Raw genomic sequence first — 13,487 nt, 5'->3', positions numbered from 1 at the left:
CCTGCTGGGCGCCGCGATTTTCCCGGGGAACGTGCGGGCCCCGAATGGCAGCGTGGAGCGAGGAAGCGGACAGCCAGGGCTTCCCCGAGAGCCGCGGCCACACAGGGTATTCCTGTGTATTCAGGCTTGCAAAATGGCGGATCGAGCCTCTGCTGGCGGCAGAGGCTTGCAGAGCGCGGATCCAGCCTCCGCCGGCGGCGGAGGCTTGCAGAACGGCGGATCGGCTTATACTCGAGTCAATAACTTTTTCCAGTTTTTGGGGGTGAAATTGGGGGTCTCGGCTTATACTCGAGTCGGCTTATACTCAAGTATATACGGTACCTATATTTTAAGTGGAGAACTGGCTTTTTTGTCTTCTGCTTTGTATCCTGAAAAAAAAGAGAGAGGTATTAAGTCCCTTCTTTTACATACTGAATAGAAGAAATAAATACTAACAATAGTTTTTGCAGAAAAATCAGAACTATAGAAAAATTTTGTATTAGATGTGGGTTTTTTTACATATACATATATACACATTATTTATGTTTCAGAGCCTCCAGTGCCCATTGCACCTCCTCAACTGTCATCAGTTGGTGCAACCTATTTATGGATACAGTTGAATGCCAATTCTATTAATGGAGATGGACCCATCATTGTGAGACAAGTAGAATATCGCACCTCAAGTGGAAGCTGGTATGATATACAACCAGTGGATTCGGCAAAGTATAAAATTGGACACCTGGATCCAGACACAGAATATGAAATTAGTGTATTGCTCACTAGACCAGGTGAAGGGGGTACTGGATCTCCTGGACCAGCACTTAAAACAAGGACAAAATGTGCCGGTAAGTAAAAAAGTAATTCACAAGGTCATCATGTTACTTGAAAAAAAATGAATTTTAAAATTCCATTTCAACTGTAAAACATTACAACTAGCACTTGCTAAGTAGAGATTATTAAATTGTTACTGCTTTCAGTTAAAATGAAGCATATGTTTAATACTATAGTATATTATTTTCTATCCTTACAAGTTTGAGTCTGAATATAGTGCTGTCTCAGTTCAGGTAGGAAACAAATGCATTTATATGTCTTATATTCTGCTGTTACTTCAAAAAGTTACTCCAAGAGACTGCTGGATCATCAATAGGCAACTTTCTGAGAGACCAAACATTCTCTTTAGAGATTCAAAATAATTGCTTAATGGTTAGACCCCTTTGTTAGCAATGTTTCAAGATAAAGTACATGATAGTCTCCATTAATAAAATTGTTCGTAATGACCACTAATAGATCTTAACTCTAAAATAATTCTGATTTTACCCAAACTGAGCAAATGGGAAGAGAATAATCAAATCTGATTTCTATACCACTAAAAAAGGGCATTCTATCAAATCATCTCACCTGTAAATATGAGAATAATAAAGAAATAATACCTAATTTTTATTTTATTCTTTACCATTGATTTAACTTGTATCCCTTAGGATACCCACCACTATGTTTTATAAGCCACCATTTGGCCTATAAAAATATAAACAAGAAATTAAAACATTATCAAATACATATTGTACAATTATATGAATATAATAGCAACATTAATAATGGGAGAGAGCAAACATTAAAATCTTTTCTCAAACCATCTTTTACATCTTACTAAAACCGAGTAGTAAAAGTTTTAGTAAAATGTTTTCTTGTGTACTCTTGGAAAAATATGCATCCTAACACCTTATCTGCAGGATTAGAGAGAACTGCTTAAAAATCAATTTTATTTTTAGGTGAGTTAAAAATTACTGCACTTAAAAAAGAGAATCATAAACAAGACAGATTATTTTTTTAGTCAGACATCTTCGATTATACCTCTAATGGTGAGAATGAAATTTAATTATCAGTAGTATAGAATAGAATTCTTTATTGGCCAAGTATGATTGGACACACAAAGAATTTGTCTCGGTTGCATAAGCTTTCAGTGTACATACAGGCAACAAGTGATGAATCAGTAATGAGAGTATATGGAATGGTGGTGGTTAAGAAAGGATGCCAGAGCCACTTTCTGTTTATTCAGCAGTGTAATGCACAAATTGTTACAATGGTAGGTTTGGAAATATACAGGTAGGTATGGAAGCAAAAGCAAAAGGTTAAATTAGCATCCACAGCTGCCAGAAACTGTAAGTCCATTAACATTTTTTGTTTCCCTGACATTACTATTTTTTAGCCAACTTGAAAAATATCAAGCAATGTTGAAACTTAATGGTGACGTATAGCCTGTCACCGTGGCAACTAATTTAATGATTTATACATGCCATGCCAATACAAATATGTATTGAAATGCTGAAAGTGTACATGTGTATTTATGCATGCATGCATGCATGTGGGTTTTTTAATGTTAATGGGTCCCCAGAGTATTTCATAGTTTGCAAGATGTAAAATATATATAAAAATGTTTAAATGTCAACCATGATAACCAAAACCTCACAAAACCAGAGATAGCAAATTAAGATTACAGGTGGTTCTCAGGATTTACAGCAGGATTTATAAAGTTTGAGTAAAATAAAATATAGTCAAGCTGCAGCCAAAATAAACTTTCTGTTCATTTGATGCAGAGGTCTCAGGTGGCCTACAGTGCATTTTTTACAGTAGCTTACATTCTTCTCAGTTTACCTTTTATAGATTTAATTTGCAATTTATACATTCTGCATACGTGAGTGAATAAACACAAGCTAAAGGTCCTGTTGTTCCATGCAAAATTTTTTGTTGTGATTAGCAGTGCTAGTTTTTCTTCTTGTAAATACAGTATTTATGGACTTCCAAATATTACTGAACTACAACTCTCACTTCCTGTAACCAGCTTGCCAGCATCAAGGAATGGCTATCTCTTATACAAATTGAAGCAGAACTTCAGTATAAACAACTAAGCCAAACAAATCCATGTACAAGTGATAAACATGAAATTTCAGTGTATAAATAAGATTGTAGGAAACCCTGGAAATGATGGGTGTATGAGGTAAATACATGGACATAATGGAAGTTGTGACAATTTATGATAGAAATATATAGAGACAGTGAAAGGTATAAATTTCCCATTGTCATGATTTTAATTACTTTACTATGTTACTCCTTACTCTTTTTCCATACTTATTGTTCTTTCGATTGATTAAAGTCAGTGTTTACTCTTAGTGACCACCTAGACAGATGATACTGTCCAATGGAAAGGAAATAGTATGTTGAGTGTCCATTTAAGTATACTAAAAACTTTGGATTACTCTGAAGAGTGCTATGGAAACATTCAAAATATTTAAAAACCCTCTGAGAATTATAAGGCTGTTTTTAAATATTTCTCTCATTCAAAGGAACTTTTTTTTAAAAATACAAGGAAAAGCATAACTACATAAACATGATATTGAAATAATTTAGCTGAAATATATCAGTATAGAAAGTTTCCAACAAAAATTAATTGTGATGTATTGTTACAGGTATTTTGCTTTTCTGGGGACAAAACAACAGAACAGCAAAGTAGTGGTTAGGAGATGCATACTAATCTTCCTTCTTTTGCTAAATTAGCTCTATCTACTCTATCCTCTTTTATTGTTGTTGTTCAATCATGTCCAATTCTCAGACTGCCTGAATAGATACCTGCAGATTTTGGGCAAGGTTTTTCAGAAGTGGTTTACCATTGTCTCTTTTCTAGGGTTGAGAGAAAGTAATTTGCCCAAGGTTACGCAGTAGGCTTTAAGCCTAAAACAAGGTTAAACCGTATGGTATCCTGGTTTCTAGCCTGATGCCTTAACAGCTACACCAAACTGGCTCGCTCTGTATATGTATATATCATTACAAGGCTTTAAATGGTTAAAAACCTAACATTTATAATAAATCAGCAGATGCAGTGAACTATTCTTAAAATGTGTACTGTCAGAATAAGAGAACAGAGATTCCTTTAAGAAAAGAATCACAATACCTTTCAATTGTAGTGATAATTGTATGCTACAAGCTTGTTCCCTTAGGGAGGAACAGACCACTTTACAATTCAAAGCAATGTAGCCAGGATTTTTTTTAAAAAAAGAAGTCTTAATAGTTCCCCAAAATGCTTGAAATATACTTTTGCATAACACAATGAGATGCCATTCAGTTGCAACAGTCTTTCATTGGTAAATAAAGCTACATCTATAATTAGAATGAAAGAAAATAAGGCTTTGCCAAAGGCAGCTATAGAATTTGCAGAAAAGCTGTTTTCACATACTTTATGAAAACCTTTTACATACTTTAGAATTCAAATATATAAACTATGTACAAGAGGTTAAGGTCTCAGATTAAATAAATTTCAGTTCCTAATTGTGCAAAATATCTATAGATTCTGCCTAAATTGTGATAGAAGCTGTGGAGGCCACGCAAGAATAGCATGGTGCTTTCCAAACCTCTGGGTATAAGTTGCAAATAAATCGTCTTCGTTTGATTATCATATTTGGTATGCAATAAACCACATTCACACTGGAACACGCATTTTGCCCTTAAAATCATAACTAGTAGTTGTTATTAAGACTACTAGTTACCCCAATACTAAAGCACTGTATTAAAGCACCATATCCAAGACTGTCCAGCTAGAAAACTACAGGCTAAAATTGTAATTAGTACAAGAACTGAATCCTGTTCTATCCCAATTACAAAATGCTAGTTTTAAGGAAAAAATTGATTATATTCTGCTCCCGCTATAAGTTTTATTTAGGGTTTGATTTGATTTAATTTCAGTGCCACCCATCTTCAACTGATTCTGTGTGGCTGAATCTAGAAAGCAGTCTAGATTACACAATAATACATGTATAAACATATCCCAAACTTAGATTCTATCCATCCTATCACAAAGCCAAATAGTCAAATCTTTAGGGCCTTCTGGAAAGCTATCAGGGTGGAAGTCATCAGATCTCTGTGGGAACCTTAGTCCAGAGGCTTCTATTACTCTAGACAGGATGTAAAAAATTCAGAAAACATCTAACTTAACTCTGCTGGTGTGTCTCCCCCTGCCCCCCAATCTAGGCCATCATGAAGAGTAACACTTCATCTATAATGCCACCATTGCCACTCAAAAAGGCCACCTTGTGCTATTCCCCAAGGAGCACAAACTTTGGGGAATGGCACAATTGCCCCTGCAGATCAGCACTCCCCGGGATCTGCCATGAGCTGCTTATCGTCTGGCAGTGTTCCATTTCTCTTGAAAGGCTCTGGGTCTACCTAAGGCTGCTTTAGGTTGTTCTGCATGCCCCATTGTGCAATTTTTGGAGGCTACAAATCCCACATAAGGGCACATATTATTCTCAGTTTCTGCAGCTTCCAAAAATAGTATGAGAATGGGCTGTACTTTGCAAAATAGTTGTTGTCAGGTGTTGGTGAATGCTGGGATATCACCCAATATATCATGACACATCACCTTTGACATGTGTATCATAGGTTCACCATCACTGACCTCAGGTATCTAGAATACACCCCTTCTTATTGGATTGTATCAACTGGACAGAAGCATAGGTGATAGGTGCTCAATACTCAGGCTCTCTGCCATGTTATAGAGTTACTTTAAGAGATGAATCACAATACCTTTCAAATGTAGGGATAATTGACTGAGCCAGAGTTGGTTTCTCACCCTCTATGGCTGTGTAGTGTCCAGAAACTGGAACAGGACTTTGGCAGCCACTCTTGGTTGATTTGTGTATGGAAGATATAATTAGGTATTATACTTGCTGGACTCCAAACTGGTAAATTACTTTACCCAGTGGTTTCATGTAGATGACTAAACAAGGTGGAGGTGAGTGTTGAGTGTAGTATCCCAAAAAACACCCCCAAAAGGACAGGTCTATAAGTAACTTCTGTCCTACAAACCACCAGGACTGACTTGTATTTTTATGTGTATTTATGAATAAAAGCTTCAGGCAGTCAAGGAATGTCTGCACCTAGAACATTTAATATAGAAGACCTAATACACCTAACATTTTTAGAAGACCTACCGTAATATTTGTATTATAAAAAATTGAAATTCTATAAAGGCAAGGCATATCTAATAAAGACATGAATATTGAAGATAATTGCAGCTTCAATAAAGAAGAAAATCCTTTGGTCTAAAAATATTCCATCAAGTAAAAAGATAAATTTTCATATCTTTTCTAAATCTGGTACCTTCTGGACGTGATAAGTTAATGGCTACCAGTATTCCCATTGCTGGCAAACTTTTAGAGGGTTTGGGCAAATAATGGCTTTTTTCTCTTGTTTTCCAACCCACTTCCTTCCACCAAACAAGTAAGAGAAATATTTGCTTCGTTGTGATTTGTTTTGAAAAGAGAATCCTGTTCCTTCTTACTAATGCCATGCAAAATGAGAGGTTAGTTCCATTCTTGAGTGCCACATATTTCGTAGTGGACTCATATAACCAGTAAGCTAAATAATAAAAACAAAGAATTGCTGACTGCAACCAATCTCACGTGGTTTATGCAGAGAGCTTCTTTGAAACTTCCCACTGCTCTTACTTGGAGGTAGTAATGCTTTTGTTTGCTATCCAGGGTCCTTTGAAATGCTGTATGGTAGGATCCGTTCTCCACCACCATTACATTTACCTACATAATTGCTAATAATAAAAAAAATAATATTACTATTTAGATTATACATTGTGGCAAACAGTCTTAGTTCAGACAGTTCATATATTTAACAAAGAGCTTTTTATAAAATAATCTTTTATTCATTTTTTCAAATTTATTTTTATTAAAATAATTAATGAACGGATTTTATAAACATGATCAATGTATATTTTATTGCAGTAAGTGATTAATAATGTTGTTTAAATAGCCAAATTTAATTGCAAAGAGAAATCTATTCTCTGCAGTTTGGGGACAAAACAAGTTCGAATTACAGATTAATTGAAATATATTTTTCATAAATTTATTTAAAATTAAAACATGTTCTTTATTGGGGTGCACTTATGAATTGTGAGATTTCTTGGCTATTTTCTAATATTTAATCAAAATATATAAGTCATATCTGAACAATAATTTTATATTTTTAATCAACAAGCTATGTTTTAAGAATAAAATTAAACATACATATTGGTTCAAAGGAATATCTTTCTACAGAATACATATTGCTTTACCTTACATGATTAAGATATGCTTTAATAATTTATTTTTGTCATGGTTAATGTTTTGTCATTAAATAAATAAAACAGCATGTATAGAGATTAAAAAGTGTCCTATCCTTTGAAGGGGGCTTGCCACAGGCAATTTAGCAATAATATTCAAATTGAGGTCAAGCCAAATACAAAAGCTTTTAATTAGCATGAAAAAGAACTTTTGCTAAATTTGTTTTTCTGCATGAATAAATAGTGCAGAATGGTCTTGGTCATAGAGGGGGGCACTGATGGATAATGGTGTGGAGTATTAATTAGTGTTTGGAATATTTCTTTTATTTAATAAATAGTACATTATAGAAAAACAATACTTGAATTGTGTTAAAGATTTATTTATGTACAAAATTAATCAAGGGACTTACTCTATATACCATTTTTAATATAGGAAATATGTGTATCCATGCTGACTAATTTTCAGAGATAAGTGCTAGCCTCCCTTTTTTAAAAAAATGCATATATAATGTTATAATCAAAGTTTTAATCTATGTTTGATACTCTTAGATACCACATGGTAAATCACCTTGAGGGAAGTTTTATTTGAATCAACTAATTGATTCAAATGGATATATAATGCTCTTTAAGTCATTGATTTATGAAAATATTCAATTATATGCACACATTTTTCTTCAGTATTTTACAGCATCAAACTATTTTTTCTATCATCCCGCCTAAACATTCCACCAGGTCTGAACAGAAATATGTGGACTCCAATTTAAAAATAAAAAACTTTATTTTACCCAAGAGATATTGGCTTACTCGTCAGAGATGTTTACATTTTTTTTAAATTACATTTATATCCTGCCCTTCTCCGAAGACTCAGAGCAGCTTACAAGCTTAGCAGTAGCCTTCATTCTATGTATATGCCTGCTTATTAGGGCTTTCACACACACACCCCAAGCGGCATTATTACAAAGTCAGCTTAATTGCCCCCAACAATCTGGGTCCTCATTTTACCTACCTCGGAAGGATGGAAGGCTGAGTCAACCTTGGGCCTGGTGGGATGCGAACCTGCACTAATTGCAGGTTTCTTTTGATCAAACAAACAGAACAAAATTTAAATATAGTATTTTCTCCTTAAATATTTTCTCCTTAACTTTTTTTTTGTAATGGCTGCATATTGATTTTTGTGACTTTGGTATTTGGAAATTTGTGTTTGCACTGAAAATTTTTAAAATAGCCCAAGTGTTCTCTTAGTGTTTGAGTAACATAATAGAAAAAATTGAGCGTCCAGAGATGCTATATTAGGATTTCATAGACGTTACTATACAGAATTTAATTTTAACCCATTTATACTCTAGTGCAATCATATACATAGTCTTGATAGCTCATAATTTGCAAGATTTTATTACTGTAACCTTATAATAAAATAGTGTTTGCATTCATAACTCTGGCATTCTAGTCTGGTCTACCTTGAAGGGCTAACATCAACCTTTACAAGACTGAAAGCGCTTCCCCCTTCCCTCCATTTATTTTCATGAGAAATAAGAGAAAGTCTTGTCTGAGAAACTGTATTCTGTCACAGACTCTTCTTTTATCTGACTATTGTCATTATTTTTTTCCAAATTAAATTGTCCTTTTTATTAGTTTATAATATAAAATACAAAAACAAACAATAGGAAAAAGGGAAAGGAAGAGTGTAGAAAAGAAGTGGGGAGAGATAAGGCCTTGACTTCCGACTCCCTTTGGTGCAGTAGAATAAGATAGTAACATCAAATCTTAACTTTTTTACTTTTCCATAATAGTATAAACTAGCCACTTCTTTATCAACAAATCTACCTAATTGGTAAAACCCAAAATCACACTTTCATCTTTTCCCACAAAATCCAGAAGTGGTTTCCAAGTAGAAACAAAAGTAATGAGGACCCAGATTGTTGGGGACAATAAGCTGACTTTGTAATAATGCCGCTTGGGGGGGGGCGGCAAAAGCCCTAATAAGCAGCCTTGGTGGAGCAGTGGGCTAATGCCTCCTTAAGTAACACCAGCTGCCTGCAATTAGTGCAGGTTCCCATCCCACCAGGCTCAAGGTTGACTCAGCCTTCCATCCTTCCGAGGTAGGTAAAATGAGGACCCAGATTGTTGGGGGCAATTAAGCTGACTTTGTAATAATGCTGCTTGGGGTGTGTGTGAAAGCCCTAATAAGCAGGCATATACATAGAATGAAGGCTACTGCTAAGCTTGTAAGCCGCCCTGAGTCTTTGGAGAAGGGCGGGATATAAATGGGATTTTAAAAAATAAGCTCTTCCTTAGGCTTGTTATCTGACCAATGCCTTGGTTGCAGCTCCTCCTCTTGATTATTGCTACTGCCCATTATAAGTGTGCCCTAACCAAACGGTTGTTGGATACTTAGATGGAAGCTGCTAAAACAATAAGAAAGAAAAATAAGAAAGAAAAAATAAGAGTGCTTTGCCTCTCTCACTGTCACAAAGTTGATCCAAACATAGGCTTGCACCCATTTTTAGTTAAATTTCCCCTTCATTATCTTTTAGGCATCATTTTGGTTGTTTCATCTCTTTTGTGGCCTCCAAAAGGAAGGAGCTGGCTGGGATTGGCTAATAATAGAGAGAAGCCATTCGAGGATAAGTCTGAGATGCTACTTCTTGCCAGCAGTGAACCATCCCCTTAATTCCTTCACCTGCCAGATCATTGGGGGACCCCCCAGCAGCTGCCAGAAACTAATATGATACCTAGGGTGAACTACCTGAATGGGTCCAGTCCTGGGGTGAGAGAGCAGCAGTAACTATTTTTATTTATTTTATTTATTTATATTTTTTATCCTTTTATTATTTTTATAAATCACTTATGACATACCTGGGACGCGGTGGCTCAGTGGGTTAAGACGCTGAGCTTGTCGATCAGAAGGTCGGCAGTTTGGCGGGTCGAATCCCGAGTGCCGCGTAACAGAGTGAGCGCCTGTTACTCGTCCCAGCTTCTGCCCACCTAGCAGTTTGAAAGCACGTAAAAATGCAAGTAGAAAAATAGGGACCACTCCGGTGGGAAGGTAACAGCGTTCCGTGCGCCTTTGGCGTCTAGTCATGCCAGCCACATGACCACGGAGACGTCCTCGGACAAACGCTGGCTCTTCGGCTATGAAACGGAGATGAGCACCGGCCCCTAGAGTCGGAAACGACTAGCACACATGTGCGGGGGAACCTTTACCTTTACCTTTAATGACATACCTAATGTTCCTTCCTTCTCCTGTTTTCCCCACAATAATCTTCTGTGAGTTGGGCTGAGAAAGAATGACTGGTTCAAAGTCATTCAGTCAATTTTTATGCCTAAGGAAGATCTAGAACTCACAGTTCTGGGTTTCAGCCTGTTGCCTTAATCACTTGACCAAAAACTGATGTGAGCATGACAAAAGGCAGATGTTAATGTCCTCCATATTCAAACCATACAGTTGATTGAAGTCTAATGTCTAACGTGCATAACCACCACATTCATTGAAGTCTAGATGACTTGGGATAAGCCATGGTTGTCCTGGAGGCCATGAACTCTTGAGCTTACTGGAACTGAGCCCCCCTGACCAGGAGTGCCAACAGATGAGTGGTCTTCATCACCAGAATAAAGCTAGGTCCAGGCATTCAAGAAGAAACCTAATGAGCTAGAATGGCTTGGGCCCTTTTAGGACCCCCAGTTTGTCCCTTCTCTTAGTTTCATATATACAGCTTATATACAGCTATGAGAAAGTTATCACAGTGATCAGGGTCATTCCTCTTGACTAGTTTGTGCAGGAACTGGAACCCAGATGGACAAAACTCTAGGAAGGACATATCAAAACTTCCCTTGGCCAGGTGTCAATGATACATGTCAGATCTGTCCGTATGTCCATCACTAAGTAATAGATCGGCAAGATTTTATTTCAGACTGTCCTGATGTTACTCAGCATCAACTTGAAGCCATACACTGCCCACAATCCAACCTCTGGGCCCACAGGAAGAGAAAGCTGAGTAGGATGAAAAAACTATCATCAAGTTCCCTTGCCACAGCCTAGTCAGCAATAAAAGCAGCATTAAAAACAACGAATACAGTTGCCCCTAGTTGTATTTTCACCACTGCAATTCGTTCTAATATCACTCTCTATGCAATGTATATACATATGCCAAAACATCTTTTTTTAAAAGAAAGGAAATAAAAGTATATAAGATAGAAATTTAACCTATATTTTAAGTCCATAATCCAGAGTCAGTGAAGTACAGCAGCTAACTTGAAGGACATTGTATTATGAGCCTCAGGAGTCTCTTAACTTTTAGAGCTTTCTAATGGTGAATGAAAGGGACGCGGTGGCTCAGTGGGTTAGGACGCTGAGCTTGTCGATCAAGAAGGTCGGCAGTTTGGCGGGTCGAATCCCGAGTGCCACATAACAGAGTGAGCGCCTGTTACTCGTCCCAGCTTCTGCCAACCTAGCAGTTCGAAAGCACGTAAAAATGCAAGTAGAAAAATAGGGACCACTCCGGTGGGAAGGTAACAGCGTTCCGTGCGCCTTTGGTGTCTAGTCATGCCAGCCACATGACCACGGAGACATCCTCGGACAAGCGCTGGCTCTTCAGCTGTGAAACGGAGATGAGCACCGGCCCCTAGAGTCGGAAACGACTAGCACGCATGTGCGGGGGAACCTTTACCTAATGGTGAATGAAATTCTATTTCCCTCAGAAACATAAACAATAAAAGTTACTTTGAAGGAATTCTAAATACTTTGGTAAAAACATGAGCTGATAAAATATTCTAATAATTAATGATGCTAGAAGTATATTTTAGAAAGATTGAGTATTTTGATGCCCTTCTGAAATATGTTTGCAGAAAATTTTAGTACTCTTAACATTTTCTAAATGAAATGTTGCTCTGCATGGTATTTCTGAACATACTTAGCCTTCAGTTCTATGTAAATATACATGGTAGGAAATTAGTCCAGTTTACATCTGAGTAAATAAGCATGTAGTTGTTTCTGTCAGAAGATGTCAATAAAATGCTTTTTTTTCAATTGTGTATAAATATTTAATAAAAAGTATTTTGCATAATGATACCATAATATTGCCATTCTTCTAACAAGATCATTCTCATACATCAGATGGAAATTTTAGAGCATTTGATATTTACAGTAGAAGTAAGAGTTCAGTGTAAAGCAAAAAGTAAGAAATCATTAAATAGATACTAAAATGCTGGAGGCCTGATTGAGCAATTGACAGATGATCAAGCTAAAACACTTAAAACAGCACACTTCTGTGTGCATATGCTGTTTAAATAAGACAGGGAAAGAAAAATCATATTTCATTGGCATTCAGTTAACAAGCTAGAAACATGGCAATCACTTGGGTATACTCATATTAAAACTTCTTAGCATTTCTTATAAACTAGGGAACACTAAACAATTTTAAAAAGAAGCCTGAGCTTTCCTCTTTCCACTTTTAGAATAATTTGAAATATAAATTATTATTTTTTGTTGAATTTTCACTAAAATGATTCATAACAGTACTTTTAAATTCAAGTGCTTCCCTCCACCACTTTTCCCCCCCATAACAGTTGGGTTGTTAATATGAACACTATTATTTTCAGGCAGAAGTAGTTGTGACATCATGATTTTAAGGACTAAGGATTGAATACATTCCAGTGTTTGCTGTTCAGTTCCACCAGTCCAGAATTTTTCAAAAGTAAATGAATTATTGGTTAAGCAGTAAATAATCACTTGCATCCATATGAAAACAGCTGAATCCCCAAGTAGCCAAAACATTTTCATTTTGGTGTGCAATTTCCTCAGTCTTTCCAGGGATTGGTACAGATTTTTCATTTGCTGTGCCTACTTTTTCTTGCCATCTTGCAACAGCTTTGATTGCTCTGGGCCAGGGGTGTCAAACTCGCTGCAGCACGTGATGCATCACAACGTATCACGAGTTTTTTCTCCTTGATGGAGCTGGGATGAGCGCGGCTTCTGCGTGATGCATCCGGCCCTTGGTCCAGCAGTTTGACTCTCCTGCTCTAGACAAATCTTATATTTACCTTGGTAGAATCTGCTTCCATTTGATTTAAGCAACTTGCACCTCATCCTAATTTCCCTCAGTTGGTACATTTTTTACTCAGGTTAGTGCCTGGAGTTGATCTGCATTAGCTCCTTTGACATCAATAGGAATTAATGCATAATTAATATTCACATTAATGACAATAAGGCAAAGACAAGGAACTTTCTTCAGTTAAGAACTGCATCATAGCAGGTGGTTATTTATTAGGATAGCACAATTGTAGTTGAGAAATTGTGGGGCTTATTCTCTACCCCCTCCCCAATTCCCTTGTAGTGTTTCTTCCCTCTTTTGCTCTTTTAAATATAATTGCTGGCTTGGGTGGGGGGTCAGATAATTCTTGCAGATAT

At 36.5% G+C, this 13,487-nt stretch overlaps 1 protein-coding gene across 4 annotated transcripts in view; it reads left to right on the top strand.

The window, feature by feature from the left end:
• The window catches only part of PTPRM (protein tyrosine phosphatase receptor type M), a 488,729-nt gene that overhangs the window by 212,101 nt on the left and 263,141 nt on the right, over nucleotides 1–13,487 (top strand). For all 4 annotated transcript variants that reach the window (XM_081323493.1, XM_081323492.1, XM_081323491.1 and 1 more), the window contains exon 7: nucleotides 531–824. In XM_081323493.1, the coding sequence (XP_081179619.1) occupies nucleotides 531–824 (294 nt within the window). The remainder of the gene's footprint in view (nucleotides 1–530; nucleotides 825–13,487) is intronic.

The sequence above is a fragment of the Vipera berus genome (assembly GCF_964194415.1).
Source record: "Vipera berus genome assembly, chromosome: 3".
Taxonomy (NCBI): domain Eukaryota; kingdom Metazoa; phylum Chordata; class Lepidosauria; order Squamata; family Viperidae; genus Vipera; species Vipera berus.
The sequence above is the reverse complement of the archived record's forward strand: the minus strand, read 5'-3'. Positions and strand labels throughout refer to the sequence as shown.